This window comes from Phoca vitulina, unplaced genomic scaffold (genome assembly GCF_004348235.1).
Source record: "Phoca vitulina isolate PV1807 unplaced genomic scaffold, GSC_HSeal_1.0 scaffold30, whole genome shotgun sequence".
Taxonomy (NCBI): Eukaryota; Metazoa; Chordata; class Mammalia; order Carnivora; family Phocidae; genus Phoca; species Phoca vitulina.
Window position 1 is genome coordinate 2,133,971 of NW_022589733.1, and position 19,360 is coordinate 2,153,330.

Here is a 19,360-nt window from a genome sequence, read left to right on the forward strand (position 1 = left end):
CGTAAGAGCCTACCTACATCATTTGGGATACGTTTTCTTCATCAGGTGACACAAAGGTTATGGCTTCAAACTTGTGCAGGAGCTAAGCTCTGTAGGAATGGTATTTGTGGTCAAAATAATGTAATGATTTTCCAGACTCGACCTATAGATAAGATTGTTTTGACTGCAGAATGGAATATAAATATTAACCTGACAGTGTAAAAAGGAATCATGGACATAAGAGGTGCTCATATCTATAGAAAGCTTTTAATTTTCCCCCACTAAAAGGATTAAGTAGAACACAAATTGAAACATAAAGAATTCACTGTTTATTAACCTTTTTTAGTGGCTTTCCTAGCTCACGCTGTAACAGAATGGAAGATGATTTAGATGTTTCAGAACAGCCGTGAGAGAAAGTTGGGTCAGGGATCTTTCACAGTCTGAGGATGACCAGAAATCTGAGTAACTGTCTTCTCTCCTTCTAGGTGGGTGGGATTAAAGACAAAGTGCTGGCAGCACACAGAGCAGGACTGAAGCGAGTCATTATTCCTCAGAGGAATGAAAAAGACCTTGAAGAAATCCCGGGCAATGTACGACAGGATTTAAGTTTTGTCACAGCAAGCTCCCTGGATGAAGTTCTTAATGCAGCTTTTGATGGTGGCTTTACTGTCAACACCAGACCTGGTCTCTTAAATAGCAAATTGTAGGCCCAAATACCAACTTTTCCGAATTTCAAGTTATGAAGTGCCAAAAGGTACGGAAAAGATTTTTGTTCATACCGATAGAGGTAAGCAAAGTATCCCTAATTTGTGAACATGATCACACACAACAGTAACAAATCTCACTCAGGTGGTGGCTGGTGTTGATTACAGAAATGTTAATAAACTGATAAAAATTAAATTCCTGTCTTCAGTGAAATCATTACTGTCTGGAGACGTGTAGAGCATCAGTGCCCAGAACAGAAGCATCAGTATTCCCTGTGAGCTTGTTAGAAATGTAAATTCTCAAGACCCACCAGCAGACCTTCTAAATCAAACTGTGGGGGGAGGGCCCGGAAATCTGCTTTAGTTACGCCCTCCAGGTGATTCTGATGCGTGGTGAGCATCAGGAACCGTGGGTGTAGACCATTACCTCAGCAGAGTCACCTGGGGACGTATAGTAACAGAGCAGGGGCACGGGACAAAGATGAAAATAGCACCAGCCATTAGTCTTTGTGGAAAGTAAAGTACTCAAGTGACATGAAACCTGGGATGGGGTCTGCACACCCCCGTATGGGGTGCTGCTTATGCTGAAGGAAGCAGCAATCAAAACGCAAGGATTTATATCCGGCCGAGTGGCGCACGTTCGCACACATTATCTTAAAAAAAAGCAAAGTCCACTCCTCAGAGGCAGCCGTCCATTCTGAGGTGGTCCCCACACTCGATACCCTGACTCTCGTCACTCCCCGTTCCTGCCCTGTCTGCCTGAGCCAGTCCCCAGATCCGGTAGACACCATGCTCTCTCCTCCTGGACTGACTGGATCCAGGCTCTGGACAACTAGTCAGGCTCTGCTGCTGCTGCTGTGAGACGGGGACAGTAGTGCTTAAGTCAGTGTCTCCGAAGACGGGTGGGAACGCAGCAGTACAATTCTAACGAGACTCTTTTATTACAAAATGTTACAACAGATAGGCTAAGATACTTGGACTGCCTTGGATGAGCACGGGGTCCGCAAGTTACCCAAATACCTGCTGGTGAGATCTGAACGTGTCCTGGAATTACAAATCCAAATCTAGGGCTCCAGATAGGGGGCTCGTTATGGCCAGCGGGAGAGCAAGCATCGGGACATTTAAAAACAGTTCTTCGACTGTCCTCTCACTGTTCAGGTTTTCTCTCTTCTATGCAGTCATCTTTACCGGGGAGGAAGAGAGGATGCTGTTAGTTCATTTTCAGCAAGCAAAGGGAGCTGATCCAAACCCCAATTGCGAGGCCTCCTACACCCAGCAGCGGCCGCCAGACACACTGAAGGGTGGGACTTACCGCCTTCTTGGGGTCCCGGACGCTGCTTCGGCGCCCTCGGGCCTGCAGCCCGCCGCCCTCCCTAACGGAGCCCGCAGAGAGCCCTGCATGTCCCTGGCACTGGTTTTGGTTTTTTAAGTCTCTGTTTTATTCACTTGGGTTTTTTTGAGACAAGAGAGCAGAATTTACCATTTTGGCCAGTTTTAAGTGTATAATTCAGGGACATTAATTACATTCACAATGCTGTGTAACGTCACCACTCTCTCCAGAGCTTCTCCATGATCTTCAAACTGTACCCACTGAATAGTAGCTCCCCTTTCTTCCACCCACCTCCCTGGAACCGTTCTGTCTGCGCATTTGCCTCTCCCAGCTACTTCAAGCTTTGGTGTGTGACCTACGTCACGTGCGTGTCGTCAGGGTTTAGCCATGTTGACCACGTGCATCGGAACGCGTCCACCGTGTGCATGCCCCATCTCCGTTCACCCGAGGCCATCTGGCTTGGTTCCGCCTCTGGGCTGTTGCGGAGAGTTCTGCCGCAAACCTTCGTGTTCGGCGGTCCCTGTCCCTGCTTCTCAGTTCTGGGCATATACCCAGAAGCAGAGTTGCTGTGCTCAGGGTGAGTCCCTGCTTACCTTTGTGAGGAACCCCCAAACTCTGCCTCCACAGCGTTTGCTGCACCATTTGCCATCCCCACGAGCAATACACAAAGACCCCAACTTCTCCACTCCTCACCGCCACGTTTCCTTTTTGGGAATAGCCATTGTCAGGGTGTAAAGCAGCAGCTCTTGATTTTGACTTGCGTTTCCCCAATGACTAGTGATGCTGAGGCTCTTTTCCTCGCATTGTTTTTTAAAGAGTTATCCAAACACCCTTTGTATCAGTCAGCTGAGGTTTTTTATTGAAAATGTTAACTCAGAAAGTCTCAGTAGGGCTGGAGGTGAAGGCTTGGATGTATTTAACCAGTACTCCGCATGCCTTTTACTTACGAGCTTTCAAAACTCTTCAAGTATTAAAACTAAATAAAGCTTTAAGTGGTAATCAAGAAATTCTGTATGGTCTGCTTAAAACATAGACGTTTTTTACTGGACTCTGCCTCTTTTGTTTGAACCTTTTTGAACCTTACCGATAACTGTGTCAGGGGCAGAGGTCTTTAATGCTTTCGATTATAGTGAAAAATGCCATTAAGTGATGGATCATAAAATATTTAACATCAGTTTATAAATCTGTGATTACAAATATTGTCTCCTGGTTCTATGAGTGGTATTTAAAGGCTACTAAATATACCTGATTTTTTGTTTTTTTAATAAGAGGGGGGCAAAAAAGTGCATGTGCTGAGCAGAACACCAGGATTTCCTTCTTTCCTCTTCTTCCTTGACATTGCTCAAGACTTGCTTTCTGCTCACGATTCTCTTCATGAAGAGTGGGAATGCAAATGGTTTCATTTCCAGTGCCATCTCTGGTAGTGGCTGCTAGAAATGCAGAGGATTTGGATTCCCATCTTTGGACACAGTGACTAGTGAGGTCTACCACCAGGAGATACCTATACTAGGTGGGTGCCATCCATGTTGTGAGGTAATCAAGTGCTGAGAGTATTCCTATTTTCCAGTTAGAACCACTGAAATGAGGCAAACTTTCCTATAATTAAATGGGGGGGGGTGGGGAGAGCACTAGGATTTTTGGTGACCAAAATATCTATAGCCACTCCCATACATGTAGTTTGCAGAAATTGGGCCTTAGAAAAAATTAAGCAACATTATAGTAAAAATCACTCAGATCAAAACAAAAACCTGTTCCCCATCAACATATTAAACTGGCCCATGATTCAATTCAACAGGACAAATTCAAGTTTAAGAAGATAAATGCAAAAGACCAAATTAAAGAGTATCACCTACCCTAGCCCTATACAGTTCCCTGAAGAAAACACCAAGACACCAAAAAACGAGGCAGGGCATTAATGGGAGAAAGCAGCATATTGATTGTAACAAGGATGATTTAAGATCTCAAGTGAACCAAGGAATGTGGCTACAGATCTCATCATCCCTGTAGACGAAGAATATGAAGAGGACTTAAAATATAGTTAACAAAGATAACTTATTAGATGTCAAACACACAAAATTTACTATCTTATCTTACAAATTTGCAAAACATGAAGTTACAATGAACAGGAAAATCCTTCACACTGCTACTCTAAGTGTCCACCGAAACCTCTCCAGAAAGCGATGATAAAAGTATCAAGACCTTAAAAAAATAAAAAGGAATTCCAAGAATATAATGAGAAAACATATATAAATGTTCACAGGTTATTTATAAACAGCTGGAAAAGATTTACGTGGACAAACTGGACAAAGCAGTACCTAACGTCAGGAGAACTGGCTAAAATTCTAGTCAATCCTCACTAAGGTTTCCCAAAGCCTACCCAAGGTCTTTCCAAGATTATTAAAGTTACGTGTGAGGGCATGAGGGGGTTACAGAATTACATGATTTCAAGATAAGTGTGTAAGCACAAGTAAATACAAAGGACTCAAAAAATAAAAATGTTCTTAGTCATCTCTGAACGGACAGAGTTCCAGAGATCTAGTGTGGGCTATTTTCTAACTTCAAAACCCTACACTGAGCATTATACTACTAGCCAAGAAACACTTTAAAATACTGTAAAAGCAAAATGATATACCTCCACAAAAGTATTCAATACATCAAATGTAGGGGGAAAATTGCTTTTCTAAACACACATGCTAACAGGAATAGACCAAGATACACGTTTGTGGCTGACCTATTCCCTTTCACCACAAAAATGGCTACACAAGCATGTGATAACCAATTCAAAAAATAATGCTTAGGTAGGGGAAGAGACTATACAAATCTTCATTCTGAAAATGGTAAACAGAAGTAAATCCTGTTATCCAGAATTGCTGTTGGGATAAGGGGGCAGTCCAATTAATTTTAACTGACTTGCGAAGTTTAGTATACCCATAAAAGCCACACAAAATAAAATGATCTTCGGTCATTCAGAAGGCAATTTCAGAATCTTGTTAGGTGCCTCAGGGTAATTAGCAACAGTTATCAGTATGGTGCTAGTTAAAGGCGTAATAATAGCAGCTAACATTTGTTGGGTGCTTATTATGTGCAAAGCACTGTTCTACGTAACTTACTGGTATCCCATGTAACCCTTTGGGGTAGCTACATAATTAACCCCATTTTACACATTAGGAAACGGGCCCAAGGTCCCATAGCTGGTAAACGGGCTAGAGCTACAACTGGCATGTAGGTCCCTGGAAGGCTGCTGTAGGGCCCAGGCTCATCTCCATTAGGCTATGAAATACTAACTCAGTCTTAACTGTTTTTTTTTTTTTTTTAAGGGGAAAAAAAGTGATTAGCATCATTTTAACTTAAATTAGTCTCCTAACAGAGTTGTGAGAATAAAAATGTCAGCAAGAGAGAAGAAATCAAGACTCTGTATACAGAGACCATATACCCATTCTTAGAATAAATCTATCACACTTCAAAATACAGCACACTTTTTTCGGTTATGAAGTACAGAATTGAACAGGAAAATAACTTTGGATTTTAATCAAACTTAGAGCTAAAGCAGACACATAAAAGTTTTAATTTGCCAGATATTCTTTTAATGAGAATTATAAAAGACCAAAAACATTTTTTGCAAACTGCCTTTTTTTAAACAAATGATTTGCTTTTGATTACAAACTGTAAGACGATGCCTTCTTCTGCAAAACCAATAAATACAAGAACAAATTTTAAACATGTGATTTGTCCAAGATATTTGAAAGGAAAAAAAAAAAAAAGCCTGATTTCTTTTTTCCAGTATTAAAAAAAAAAAATCAGTATTCCCTAACCTTTCAAAGAATAAGTTCAAAGGTCTGACTCAGCTGGAGAAAAAGAGAGAGACAGACAGACAGAGACCATCTTACAGCTGCTTTAAATAGCTTCTGATAATTCTGCTGTTACCTTTCCTTTCTGGAACTCGTATCTTCTCAAAAGAGTTGAATGTAAAATATTTCTAATGAACTGATTAATGGGGGAAAAGAAAATACGTATTGAACACATATGTATAAACTTTACCATAAACAATTATGCATACCAAAAAGACACTAACTTTAAAAAGGTACAAAAAAAAGTGAGGAAAAACCTGAATTACAGAAAAGAAAGTCAAATTTATTTAATGAAAAACTAGAATTAATAAAAATTAGCAAATACACACACAAAAAAAATATACACACACAGCAGCACTATGTATTGACTCACAAAGGGGAAAAGCAGTGGTCCAAGACCACGCAACATGGCTTGTTGGTTAAAGGAAAAAAAAAAAAAAACCACACACACATACACACATACGCGCGCACACACACACAGCAACTCGCCGGCAAACACACGAAACAAAAACCCAGTATTTTTCAACAGTACACTCAATCTACAACACAAATTCAGAATTATTTTACAATGCTTCCTTTCTTAATACAAAAGATGCCCATTTTGGGTGTATATATATATTTTTTCAGTGGTTTACTGTTGACTTATTTTTAAATATATTAGTGTTACTACATGCAACTGTTTCCTGTATTTAACAGCCTTTCCTTTTATTTACCTTCATGTGTCTAGCTTCCACCTACCAAAAGTTTCAGGTTGACAGGCAGATGGGTGCCTTATTCTCTGTGAATTTGAATGCAATGGTTTTAAACACTGGCCAGAAAATGTTGATTGCCATTTCAACACATGGAAATAGTTACATTGATGCCTAAATTGCCATTTTCTGCAAAAAGCTGTGCAATGCTGGTGTCAAAGACTAGGCAGTCACTATTCATAATGGCTGTGGCAATTCCCTCATGAATAGAGCGTGGAGTCGCTTCCCAAGTCAATCGCCGCCTATGACCATTTAGCTCAAGTCGATAAGCAAAATTTTCAGCTTGCTTGCGTGTTCCTATCAGCTGTACAATTGCAAAGAACTGCTGGTGACCATCGTACTTTTCCTGTTTCTCCAAGACTAACATGAAGTGAAAGCCAAAACAGGACTGCATCATCACCCAGTCAACAGCACCAGGCAGATTAATGTCTGTAGCAAGGAAAACGATATCCTCTCCCTGGAGGGTCGTAATGGACTTATGCTGATGCATCAGATGGGGCATGACAGCATCCAGAGAGCCTTGCCATTTACAGGAAGCACCAGGGCACGGACACGAATAAGGCCTAAACTCACAGAGCTCTTCGTGGTCTGCTTTTTCTGTGTGTGGCAAAGTTATTTCACATCCAGAAGAGGCATATTTACAAGGGAAGAGTACGGAATTGGCCACTTTCTCCATAGCCAAGTTGCGAATGGATCCCAGAGGGCCCCGGCAGGTCGGACAACATGTGAGCTTCGGGCGACAGTTGCTACAAACAAGATGGCCACTCTGACACTGAAGAATGGGCGGTAACACATAGTCAAAGCAGACCGGACACTCAAAAAGACTCGCCAAGTCATTGTTGGATGCGGTTGTGCCAGTCAGGGCGGGCACCCTCTGGGACGGTGTGCACTTCGAGGTTCCAGTAGGTAATGCTGTTGCAGTCTGGCGGCTCATTTCTGTAACAAGAATATAAATAAAAATAAAAGGAGGCAGGAGAAAAAGAATTACAACTATCACTTGTTTTATAAATAATGTTGGCATGCCGAAATACCTAAGTTTCATGCAAAATGTACTGTGAGCAAAAAAATAAAGGATTTAAAAAACCATAAATTACACAAATTATGCATTTTGATTATAAGGAGTTGTATACCAGATAAAATCTCTTTTATCAAAATGTTCCAAGACACATATAGAATTCCCTTTCTTTTTTTTTTTTTTAAAGATTTTATTTATTTATTTGAGAGAGAATGAGATAGAGAGCATGAGAGGGGGGAGGGTCAGAGGGAGAAGCAGACTCCCTGCTGAGCAAGGAGCCCGATGCGGGACTCGATCCTGGGACTCCAGGATCATGACCTGAGCCGAAGGCAGTCGCCTAACCAACTGAGCCACCCAGGCGCCCTAGAATTCCCTTTCTTAAAAAAAAAAAAATATTAAAAATCTGCTTGGATGAACTAGACAACATGGAATAAATGCTGAAACAGAAACTGGACCATCAACAACTAAAGAAACCCTGTGTTGGGGCACCTGGGGGGCTCAGTTGGTTAAGCGACTACCTTCAGCTCAGGTCATGATCCCAGGGTTCTGGGATCAAGCCCCGCATCAGGCTCCCTGCTCGGCGGGAAGCCTGCTTCTCCCTCTCCCAGTCACCCTGCTTGTGTTCCCTCTCTCGCTGTCAATTAAATAAATAAATAAAATCTTTAAAAACGAAAGAAAGAAACCCTGTGTTAAAGTAGCTTAAGTTCAATCAAATGCGTTTTCACTGAACTTTCCCCTCCCTGTGTTCAATTCCCCTGCTCAGTCTCTTTCTTTCCCATTCTAGGTCAGCTCCCAACAGTTACAGGGAGTCACAAGCGATCCAAAGGATCACCAGGACATTAGCTCTGATTAGCTCTGCGTAATGGTAACAGTAATCTGCTTTGGACATAGATTTAGGGAATGGAGGGGGTCACCAGGGGAAGGGTATGCTGCCATCCCATCATCCATCTTCATCTAGTAAGTTTTCCCCTAGAATTAACATCAGCTATGTATTAATCTTATTTCCTACTGATCACTACCTCAAAAGTGGGAGGAAGAGAGGAGAAATTAGAAGGCCATCTTCAAAAGTTCTTAGTCTGGTACTCAGAGAAAGTACATCTTTCTAATCTACTTCCATTCCACAATACAAATCAGATATAATTTGCAAAGGGAAAGAAGAGCCAGAAAAGAAGGTAAATAAAGAATAAAGATAAAAGCACCAGAGAGACACACACAACCTTGGGGACAGTATAGTGAACAGGTTAAGAATTCCTTGTACCCTAGGGTTCACCAGTGTTGCTGAAGCATTCATCAGTACAGTAATAAATATTATTTAAGAGATAAATGTCACTTGGAAGAAATGACAACAATACAACTTATCAGGCTAAATGAAAGATAAAGCAAACAACTTTCCCAGGAAACTACCTTTGCTAGGATATGACAGGCCATATTTGTCTCGGGGGTAACAAAATATCAGTCTACTAATGTCCTAAGACTGTATTCCCAATAACTATGTAAGCCACATTTCTAACAAAATTAAAATTTATTGCCTCAAATTTAAAGCTTTCCCAATTGTAATTGTTATTCTGTTGCAAAGAATGTGACTTTGAAAAAACAATGCTGGTTACCAATGTGACCATATAAATGCAATTTGAATTCTAGATTACTCAAGGATAGACACCTCAAGTGAGGACTGAAGCTGCCCAAAAAAAAAAAAAAAAAAAGATTAAGTCCACTGTCAACTAAGTTAATATTCTACAATCCAAGAGTTTACAAAAGTACAGAATTCCATCATAATGTGGCTTATCACATGGACTTAGGGACAACAGGAATCAATTCTCATCATCTGAAACACTGTATAACCCAGGTGTTAGATTCTTTGTGCATATGATGATGCACTCACTTTCCATCACTTGGAAACAATGCGCTTAGCATTGCCAAAATGCCCCATATATATGCCTGTTTCATGGTCCATTTTATACTGTTCACTTATGAGCAACATTCGAATTGGAAAAGTGGTTCCCTGAGCACAAAACAGTCTAAACCACCAATGCCTTTTCAAATCACTAAACCAAAACAAGCTAATCACATCAAGGGGCAGTAAAATCAGTTTGTATTCAACATATTAGAACTAGGAAAATATAAGCAGAAAAACACTATTTCATTTCCTAACCTAGCAAATAGCTGTACATTGATCAATCATTCGGGCTTATATTACAATATATCTTTATTATTTTTCCAAACGCTGTAGAAAGCACAATTTAAATCCCTATCTAAAGACTGAAAACAAGTGAAATGAGGCCGGTATTTCTTGTGAATGAAGGTATTACAGGACAGCAGCTGCTAAAACCTCCCAAAGCTCCAAAGGTAGAACCCAGCTCCATCTTCAAACAAAAAGAACCCAACCACACAACAGCCCTGCAGTAGGAACCAAGGGCTCAAGTGTCTTTAGACAACCCTGCAGGAGTGATGACGTAACCTGAAGCTTAGTTTAAAAGAAAAGTACAGCTGATCAAAAGAAACAGAGCTGCAAATTCGAGCTCAATTACATTGCAGCCACTCCCTGATCCAGATTCCACTGGCTTACAAGAACTTTCCCGTTTCATAGTTTAAGCAACCCAGTCTCTTAACGGCAATACCTTTTCTCTTCCTTGTCCCAGCTGCTGGTAAACATGTGAGCAAGACGCCCCTCCAGGAGTACAGAAAAGGTAAGGGAGACTTCCCGGTCATGAGAAGTCAGGGAGCTCATAGCCTTTCCCCCAGAAGCAAATATGATTTTTAACAGAGGCCCCTCCTGGACACCTTCTGTTCCTACGCATGTCCGAGTTCAAGTTTTCAAGAAGCGAAGGTAAGTGCCCTGCTCTATAACACTCCATTTCACTCTTCCGAAGCACCGGCCACCGCAGCAGCAGAGAAATGAAGCCTCTCCCGTCCCAGGAGAAGTCGACCACACCTCCCTGCGAGCTCAAATTCGCCTGCGTTTCCAAAAATGGGCGCCATCACTGAGCTGTCCTCCGCTGGGCCCTAAACCGTCAGTCTTGCAAGTCTGTCTTCCTCACATTCGTTAGCTAGCCAGCTTGGGTGAAGGACGGGGCTGTAGAGTGCGAGGAGGCTGGAGTAAGCGCGCCCTCGGAGCCAGCTCTGGAGCTACTATAGGGTCCGGCCCGCCGGGAGAGCCACGCGGAGCCCAGGGCTGGGGCCTGGCCGCTGCTGGGCAAGCCTGCTCCAGCCCGCAATGCCAGCCGGCCCAGGCTCGCGGCGCAGCTAGCGTGGGGCGGGGCTGGCTGGGCGGGGCCCGCAGGGGCGGGGCTGACGCTGTGGGCACGCCTGCAAGCTCCGCCCTCCCAGCCCAGGACGGCTCCGGGGCACTGCGCAGCGCAACTCCAACCCTACCCTTGACCCCCAGCAACACTGCGACCTCAGCATTTCCACAAGCTTACATTTAGATTGAAACATGCCTTTCGTAGAACAAAACAGATACTGGCAATTTTGTATGATTTCAACCTAAGACCTACACAGGGTATATGGGACATATACGGCCAGACAAGTGCTCTCCTCCTGGTTAACCGTGTGAACATAGAGTAAAAGCATTCTCCGCACTTCATTCCCTACTTACCGGGCGTCAACTACCGTATTTCCTCAATTCTAACTCACTCCTCTACTTCTACCCCTGTTGGCACCATACTTGCAACTCCTTCTCTCCCTTCGAAAAGACTGCAGTGAGAGTAGTAAACACTACATAACCATATTAAACTCCTTCAACCTCCAAACTGAGATTATACTCTCTTCCCACTCTGGGAAAACCATCTTAAATGGCCTCATTAAACAGAGAAGCTTGTTGTGTTTTTAAAGCAGCATTACCCGTGCCCCAATAAAGTCTTGGGCCTCAGATTTGCACTGCGTCAGGTAGTACACTCCGGGGTTTAACCTGTCATTACATCATGCTTACAGGGCAGCCTTCAAACGCAGCAGGAGCTGTAGTGGCAGTGAACTCTGTGCAGTAAGTTGCAGATTACCCACTTTCCACATCAAATCTTAATTCTAATCACTTCCCAGCCCTCTTAATAGTGTGTTCAAACACTTCAACCTCATTTTAATATTAGGCTACACAAAACATCATTAGGAATAGAAATATCATTAAAATTAGATAAAGACTGTTCACTGACAAATTATTACTACTTACATTTTTATTTTCTAATACATATTCATTCTAGAAAGGTCTCAGGTTTCTAGGGCAGGAGACTCCAAATGTTTTAGGCAGGGAAACTCTTTCCAAACAGTTAAAACTGAACCGAAATGTATAAAACAAGTCAAAGGGAAGGAATGATTCTGAGAAAAAAAAATCATTTTTCCCAAACTTCCAAAGGATCTGTTACAGAGACTTATAGCACCATCTGAAAACCATTAACCTACACACAAACCTCTCAACAAGTGAGTCAGGACAATAAAAGCGTAGGCATTCTGGAGTCACCTACACACAGTTGGATTCAAACCCAGTCTTCACCACCTGCTCAGCCATAAAACTGGGACAGTATTTCCAGCCTCACACAGCTTTTGTCTGGATTAAGGGAGATGGGTAATTTATGTATATCATAGATGGTACATACTCCAAAATATATATTCACCTGACATCTCCAAACTTTCTTGCCTTGCTTGAGGTCACCTACTAGTTACTGGGTTCCAAAAGATAGTTTAAATGTGTGGGTTCCAAAAGATACTTTGGAGTTCGTAAAGGTGATCAAACATGTCTGCCAAAGATCAACTGCCATTTAACTAACCTTTAGCACAATAAACCTTAATAAATTTCTCGACTAGGTAGAATATTTACACTGGTTTTACAAAGAGCTTAAAATTTCACAAAAATTATATTACACTAAGACAAGCCCATAAAAAAAAGTTAACAATCCAAAATTTAGGAAGAATGACCTAGTACCTATACTTTCTAAAGCCTACATCTCAAGCCCAGTTTGGTATTAAGTTTGAGTAGACTTTAATCTACATCAAAACATTTTATAATCAGCCTTCAATGCCCTCAGTAATTTCAGAGCATTTAATCATTGCTTTGTCACATTAACATACTTACAGTAAAAGTGGATGGACTTAAACTTTTATTCTTGATTTCATGTGGGAAACTTGGTTTCTTTTTATAAAGGACTGATGAACAATTTCTCTGATTAGTCATACCTCACGCCTAGTAATACACAACAACTATTTTTTGAAGTTTACACAATGTTACTATGGCAGGCAAATAATGCCCCCCTCAAAGATGTCTGCATCCTTAACACCGGCCACTGAACCTGTGACAATGTTATGTTACAGCAGCAACAGGAAGCTAATACAGTTACTTACAAAATAAAGGTTTAACATGGAGAAATGTACTCACACATGCAAAAAAGGATCACAGTGTATTGTAGAGCAAGTTACAAACAACATACAGAGGAGGTACAGCCTTGGGCATGATATAGACGTAATTTTTAGCAATTTTTTTCTTCAAAGGGGACAATAAATAAACTGCTTTATCAAGACTAGTCTGATTGAGAGTTGTGAAAACAAGTGTCAAAGTAAGTGAAATTTGCATTTTTAATTTAGTAAAAAAGATAGGATGCAAATATCTCCAGCCTTCTTTTACTTCTCCAAAAATTATTCCTAGAAATGATATAATATTCACTGTAAAATAAAGTATAGGTTCATATTATGAATTTGTTCTATTAGGAATCAATGGGTTAAATAAACTCCATTCAAAACATTTAAGGGCTTTCATCCTTTAACTCCTTTTTGCAAAAGAAGTACTTCCTACATTTGACATTGTGAAGGGTATTATGCAGAAAATGTTATGTTAAAAATCTATTTTAAGATTTACCTCTCACACACTGACAAAATTAAATTTAATCCAAGTCTCCCTAAAAATTTAACAGCTTAAAATGCCAAAAGTTAAAAAAAAAATCAAACTTCATTATAAAACAATAATGCTAAGGAAAAAAATTAAACAACCATTTTTAATTTCCAAAACTGTAGCAAAGTAATATGATGAATTTAAATTGTACGTATTTTCCTAAAATCTATTTTCCTGAAGGTAATTCTGAAAATTCCGCTGCTATAGAAGAAGAGTTACTTATATCTAGTAAGACTGGTGATCTGAAATGGGGAAAGCCCAGGACAATAATCTGGTAAAATGATCTGCTGTAAAAACAGAAGTCTGAACAAAGGTGATAGCCCAGTAAATGGAAAGTGCAAACCCCAATTCAAATGTGTAAAGCAATGTACATTTGCCTTTTTATTGCAGAAATCACTCTATTTTGAGACTTCCACCCCAGTAAAAAAAACAGCCTATACTGAATCAGAACCCACTAGACACTATGCTAGATACTGCAGTATAGTAGCAGATGAAATGCAAAGTGGGAGCGATCTAGATGCCTGTGAGAGATCTTGGCAGAAAAGCAGCTGATGTACAGGAGTTCAGAGTGCAGAGGAGGAGGCATTAACACACAATGCTATCTGAAATCACAGGGAAGAGGAGCATGCCTAAAATAAGAGAAATCCCAACATTTAAAGATTGAAGAGTTCACTGATGAGAGGCAGTGGCCTAGACTGCAACAGTTCTCAAACTTTATGGTGCCAACTAATCATCTAGGGATCTTATTGCAGGTTCTGTCTTAGAATCAGAATTATTCTGAAGCTGGGCCTGAGATTCTGCATTTTTAACCCTAGGTGTGGCCAACTGCTGGTTGAGGCTCACAGGAGTAGCAAAAACCTGAACAACCAAGAAGGAAAGCAAAGGTGAGAGAAAAGCAGGAGAGAGTGGTATCTCAGAAGTCAAGGGAAGGTACAGACAAGAAGATCTATAAACACTCACATGTACAAATATTAGAATAAACTATGCTTTATTATATACTTATAGAGAACTTGTACTCTTTCTGTAATCAGAAAAAAATTAAAAGGCAACAAGCAGACATGCTTGAACATGCAAGAATTCATGGAATATATAGCACCCATGAACCCTTCTTAACTGATTAAAAATAATCAAGCAATGGATCAAAATAAGTAATTTAGAAATGGTGATCTGGTAAAAGGTGCGAATAAATATATAAATAACAAAAAATCTATGGTAAGAAGTAGTAAAAAGTCAACCATGTGGAATCTGCTGAGAGGTCAAGTATGATCATGCCTAACAGGTGTTCATGGGTTGGCGTTATAGAAGTTACTGGTGACCTCTGCAAGAGCAACCTTGGAGATATGGCTGGTGCATGAATCAGACCAAAGGAGACTGAACAGAATGCTCTGTTAACAAAAAGCATGGCTGTGGAGAGAGGCAAGTTAGAGAGTGGCTGAAAGGCCCAGAGAAGTTGTCCGCTTGGTTCCTTTTTTTCTTTTTTAAATGGGAGAGACCAGAATATAGTGAATGCTGATAGAGTCCAGAAAAGAGGGTAGTAATCCCAAGAAATGGAGCTATGTGATAAAATAAAATTCTTGGTGATGGGGGATTCAAAAGTCAAGACAGAGTGACTAGACCTTTTTAGAAGAAATACTTTCTCCATGGTAAGAACAAAGAAGACAGAGGATGTCTAGCTCAGGAAGTTGGAGGTTAAGAAAGTTTCAGTCTGAGAGTTTCCATAGTCTCAGCAAAGTCTCTGCATAATCATTCTCTTTTGGTGGGGGTGAGAGGGATAAAGAGAAGATGGTATCAGCACCAAGTCACGGCAGAGTGTTTTTTATGAATTGGTTGGGTCTTTTGGTAGGACATTGAGGATATAGTCAAAATATGTATGTGTAAGTCATTACCTTAGGTCCCAAAAAATCTCAACTGCCTTTCTTGAACCAAAAGAGAAATAATTTGCCATTAACATTAATATGTTCTCCAAACTTCTGGATCATAACTCTAAAACTAGCTACAATTGCCAAACTTAACAGGCAATACCAAGCACTAATAAGCACTTTGATGGTGGGAATGCAAAACAGCACAACCATGTCTTCACAACTGCAGAAAGTTTTGTTGGACAGCATGGTTCTATATCCCAATTCTATTTTACTAGCTACTACATATTTTTATTTCACATCGAATCTACAATTTATTAAATCAAGAATAAAAATACTAACATCTCCCAAAACAAGGCAAGCCCATTTTTACCATGCTAATAGTAAAACTTTCTCTTTCTCACCTGCCAAAATAAAGATTATATTAAATTTCAAAACTGTGTCAAAACAATCATTTAAACCTAACTGCAACCATTCTGGCTTCATTTCTCACAATTATATCACAAAACAAATACCCATCCTTGGGGATTAGGAGTGCACTTGTGTGATGAGCACTGGGTGATGTATGGAACTGCTGAATCACTATATTGTACACCTGAAACTAATAAAACACTGTATGTCAACTGTACTGGAATTACAATAAAAACTTTTAAAAAATAAGACAAATACCCATTTTTCCCCTTGAATCCTTAATTATGATTCATTTTTTGGCACAGCCACCATACCTCAAGAAAGTTTTCAGAAAGGACATATAAGAGTCTCAATCTTGGCAGTCTGAAGCTCTTACAGAAACTGCACAGGTTTACAATTCTAGTCACACCCTTTTCCCCTGAGAACTATATAAATTCTGCTCATGATCTTTTGACATGTAATGATGTAGATGAAAAATCTACTGCCATTTTTATTCTTATTCCTTGGCAGGTAACATTTTCTCACTGGCTTGTTGGACTCTGTCTCTGAAAGAAATTTTCACCAGGGCATCCGGCTGGCAGTTGGTGGAGCATGCAACTCTTGATCTCAGGGTTGTGAGTTCAGGCCCTGCCTTGGGTGTAAAGATTACTTAAAAATAAAATCCTAAAAAAAAAAAAAAAAATTCCACCAAAACATCTATGTATATGCCATCAGCACTTGCTGAACAAAACACTAGGTGAGTCTTTTCAATCCAAAGGTTCAAATCTTTCACCTTTGTGGACTTCTCTTCTAATTATTCTTTGATCCTTCCCATCTATTTGTTTCTTTTCTGCACATAATTCTGATACTGACTCTGCTGGATCTTACAGTGACATATTTTTTTTCTCATAATTTCAATCTTTGTTTTGCATTGCATTCCAAAAGAAATCAAGTTCTAATTCATGAATTTGGTTTTGCTAAAATTACCTTATGTCTTGGTACAGTAAAGCATTTTTTCATTATGTCAATACCCTCAATCTCCAACAAGGGAATCGAGATTTTGGTGGCAAGGATGGCTGTTTCTCTGTCCTTTTCCTGAAGTTGGAATGGCTACATAAATTTGGATGATACTGCTCTTATACTTCCTTAACCCCTCTACATGAGTTTTCATATTTAATTGTCATGCCTCTCACTGGACCTTGCCTGTTTGTTGTTGCTTTTGTTCTTACTGCTATAGTCTAAACAGGTTGCAGGGTCAGCAAGCTAAATAATAAGGCAAAATACAGACCTTCCTCCATTTTCATTAAAACAGCTGCCCCAGGGCGCCTGGGTGGCTCAGTTGGTTAAGCGACTGCCTTCGGCTCAGGTCATGATCCTGGAGTCCCGGGATCGAGTCCCACATCAGGCTCCCTGCTCAGCAGGGAGTCTGCTTCTCCCTCTGACCCTCCTCCCTCTCATGCTCTCTGTCTCTCATTGTCTCTCTCGCAAATAAATAAAATCTTAAAAAAAAAAAAAAAAAACAGCTGCCCCAAACACATATTAAACACCTAGTATGTACCAGGTATTGTCCTCGAAGGTTTACATACACTGATTTTATTTCACCATTTCAGTGAGCTTCCAGGTTAGGCATCTATCCCCTACCTCACAGGTAAGAAAATAAATTCACAAAATATATGTTTCAGATCATAAAACCAGTAAATAATGGAAGTTGGAGCTTATCTGATCGGGGCAGACTTAGAAGGGATGGGCGGAGGGGGGCAAATGGCAACCTAGGCAAAGCAAACAAACATACCAGAAATTTTAAATTTGAAAGAAATCTTAACCAACTTTCATTTTCAGAAAAGAAAAACGATACAAATAACTTGCTAAATGTCATGTAACTTAAGTCAATGTTCTAACCCAGGCTGTATAATTTCCTCTATCTATCTATCATCTATATAATCTATCTATCTATCTAATCTATCTATCTTAATCTATCTATCTATCTATCATCTATCTATCTATCTATCTATCTATCATCTATCTATCTATCTATCTATCTATCTATCTATCTATCTAAATCCCCCAACACAGGGCTTGACCTCACAACCCGGAGAACAAGACTTGAGCTGAGATCAAGAGTCGGACACTTAACTGACTGAGCCAGCCAGGGGCCCGTTCCACAATCCTTTTAAATAAATATGCTTTGGATAGTCTATAATTCAACTTGAAAAACTAATCTTTTCTGAATTTAAGTCTAATAACCTTCAAAATAAAAATAAAAATTTAATTAAACTATCATTTGCTTTCCCTCCCAATGCAAGAGGGATCTCTAATCAAAAAAGATGATACCTAGTTAAGTCCTTGAACAAGTAACCAGTTAACTAAAGTCAGCTCCTTAAGGTACCTTTCCTGATCACTTTATCTAAAGGCCAGATGACCCTTCTAATTATCTTCACAATATGTCACCATTTGAAATTCTGACTATTATTTTCTACCCTGTTCCCTCCCAACTACAACACCAACTTTTTACTCATAACTCAAGTTCTCAAACTTTTTTGTTATCAGGAACACTTTACACCAGTGGTTGGCAAACTACAACTGCAGGCCAGCTGCCAGTTTCTGGAAGTAGTTTTATTGGAACATAGTTACGCCCTTTCATTTACAAACTGCCTACTGACTGCCTTCGAACTGAATAGCTGATCCTATGACTTCTAAACCCTTTAAACCTATCTAGCCGTGGGGGGGGGGGGGGGGGACTTTTTTTTTTCATTAACATATGACGTATTATTTGTTTCAGAGGTACAGGTCTGTGATTCAACAGTCTTACACAATTCACAGCACTCACCATAGCACACACCCTCCCCAATGTCCATCACCCAGCCACCCCATCCCTCCCACCCCCCACCACTCCAGCAACCCTCAGTTTGTTTCCTGAGATTAAGAGTCTCTTATGGTTTGTCTCCCTCTCTGGTTTCATCTTGTTTCATTTTTCCCTCCCTTCCCCTATGATCCTCTGTCTTGTTTCTCAAATCCTTGTATCAATGAGATCATATGATACTTGTCTTTCTCTAATTGACTTATTTCGCTCAGCATAATACCCTCCAGTTCCATCCACGTTGTTGCAAACGGCAAAATTTCTTTTTTTTTTTTTTCTGATGGCTGCATAACATTCCATTGTATATATATACCACATCTTCTTTATCCATTCATCTGTCGATGGACATCTAGGCTCTTTCCATAGTTCGGCTATTGTGGACATCGCTGCTATAAACGTTGGGTGCAGGTGCCCCTTCGGATCACTACATTTATATCTTTGGGGTAAGTACCCAGTAGTGCAATTGCTGGGTCATAGGGTAGCTCTATTTTCAACTTTTTGAGGAACCTCCATACTGTTTTCCAGAGTGTCTGCACCAGCTTGCATTCCCACCAACAGTGTAGGAGGGTTCCCCTTTCTCCACATCCCCGCCAACATCTGTTGTTTCCTAACTTGTTAATTTTAGCCATTCTGACTGGTGTGAGGTGGTATCTCATTGAGGTTTTGATTTGTACTTCCCTGATGCCAAGTGATGTTGAGCACTTAAAAAACTTATTCTTTACTGCTTTGTACTTTTTTTTTTTTTTTTTTTTTAAAG

General features: G+C 40.2%; 2 protein-coding genes across 5 annotated transcripts in view; one reads left to right on the plus strand and one right to left on the minus strand.

Moving 5' to 3' along the window:
* The window catches only part of LONP2 (lon peptidase 2, peroxisomal), a 104,879-nt gene extending 98,577 nt beyond the window's left edge, over positions 1-6,302 (plus strand). The window contains exon 15 of the mRNA XM_032424570.1: positions 465-6,302. Coding sequence (XP_032280461.1) covers positions 465-686 — 222 coding nt within the window. The 3' untranslated portion in view covers positions 687-6,302. The remainder of the gene's footprint in view (positions 1-464) is intronic.
* Positions 5,575-19,360, minus strand: part of SIAH1 (siah E3 ubiquitin protein ligase 1) — a 19,742-nt gene continuing 5,956 nt past the window's right edge. For 3 of the 4 annotated variants that reach the window (XM_032424572.1, XM_032424573.1, XM_032424574.1), the window contains exon 2: positions 5,575-7,546. In XM_032424572.1, the coding sequence (XP_032280463.1) occupies positions 6,696-7,544 (849 nt within the window). In that variant the 5' untranslated portion in view covers positions 7,545-7,546 and the 3' untranslated portion in view covers positions 5,575-6,695. Of the gene's footprint in view, positions 7,547-10,243; positions 10,867-19,360 lie in introns of those variants that run through there. The other variant, XM_032424571.1, reaches the window with a different exon arrangement.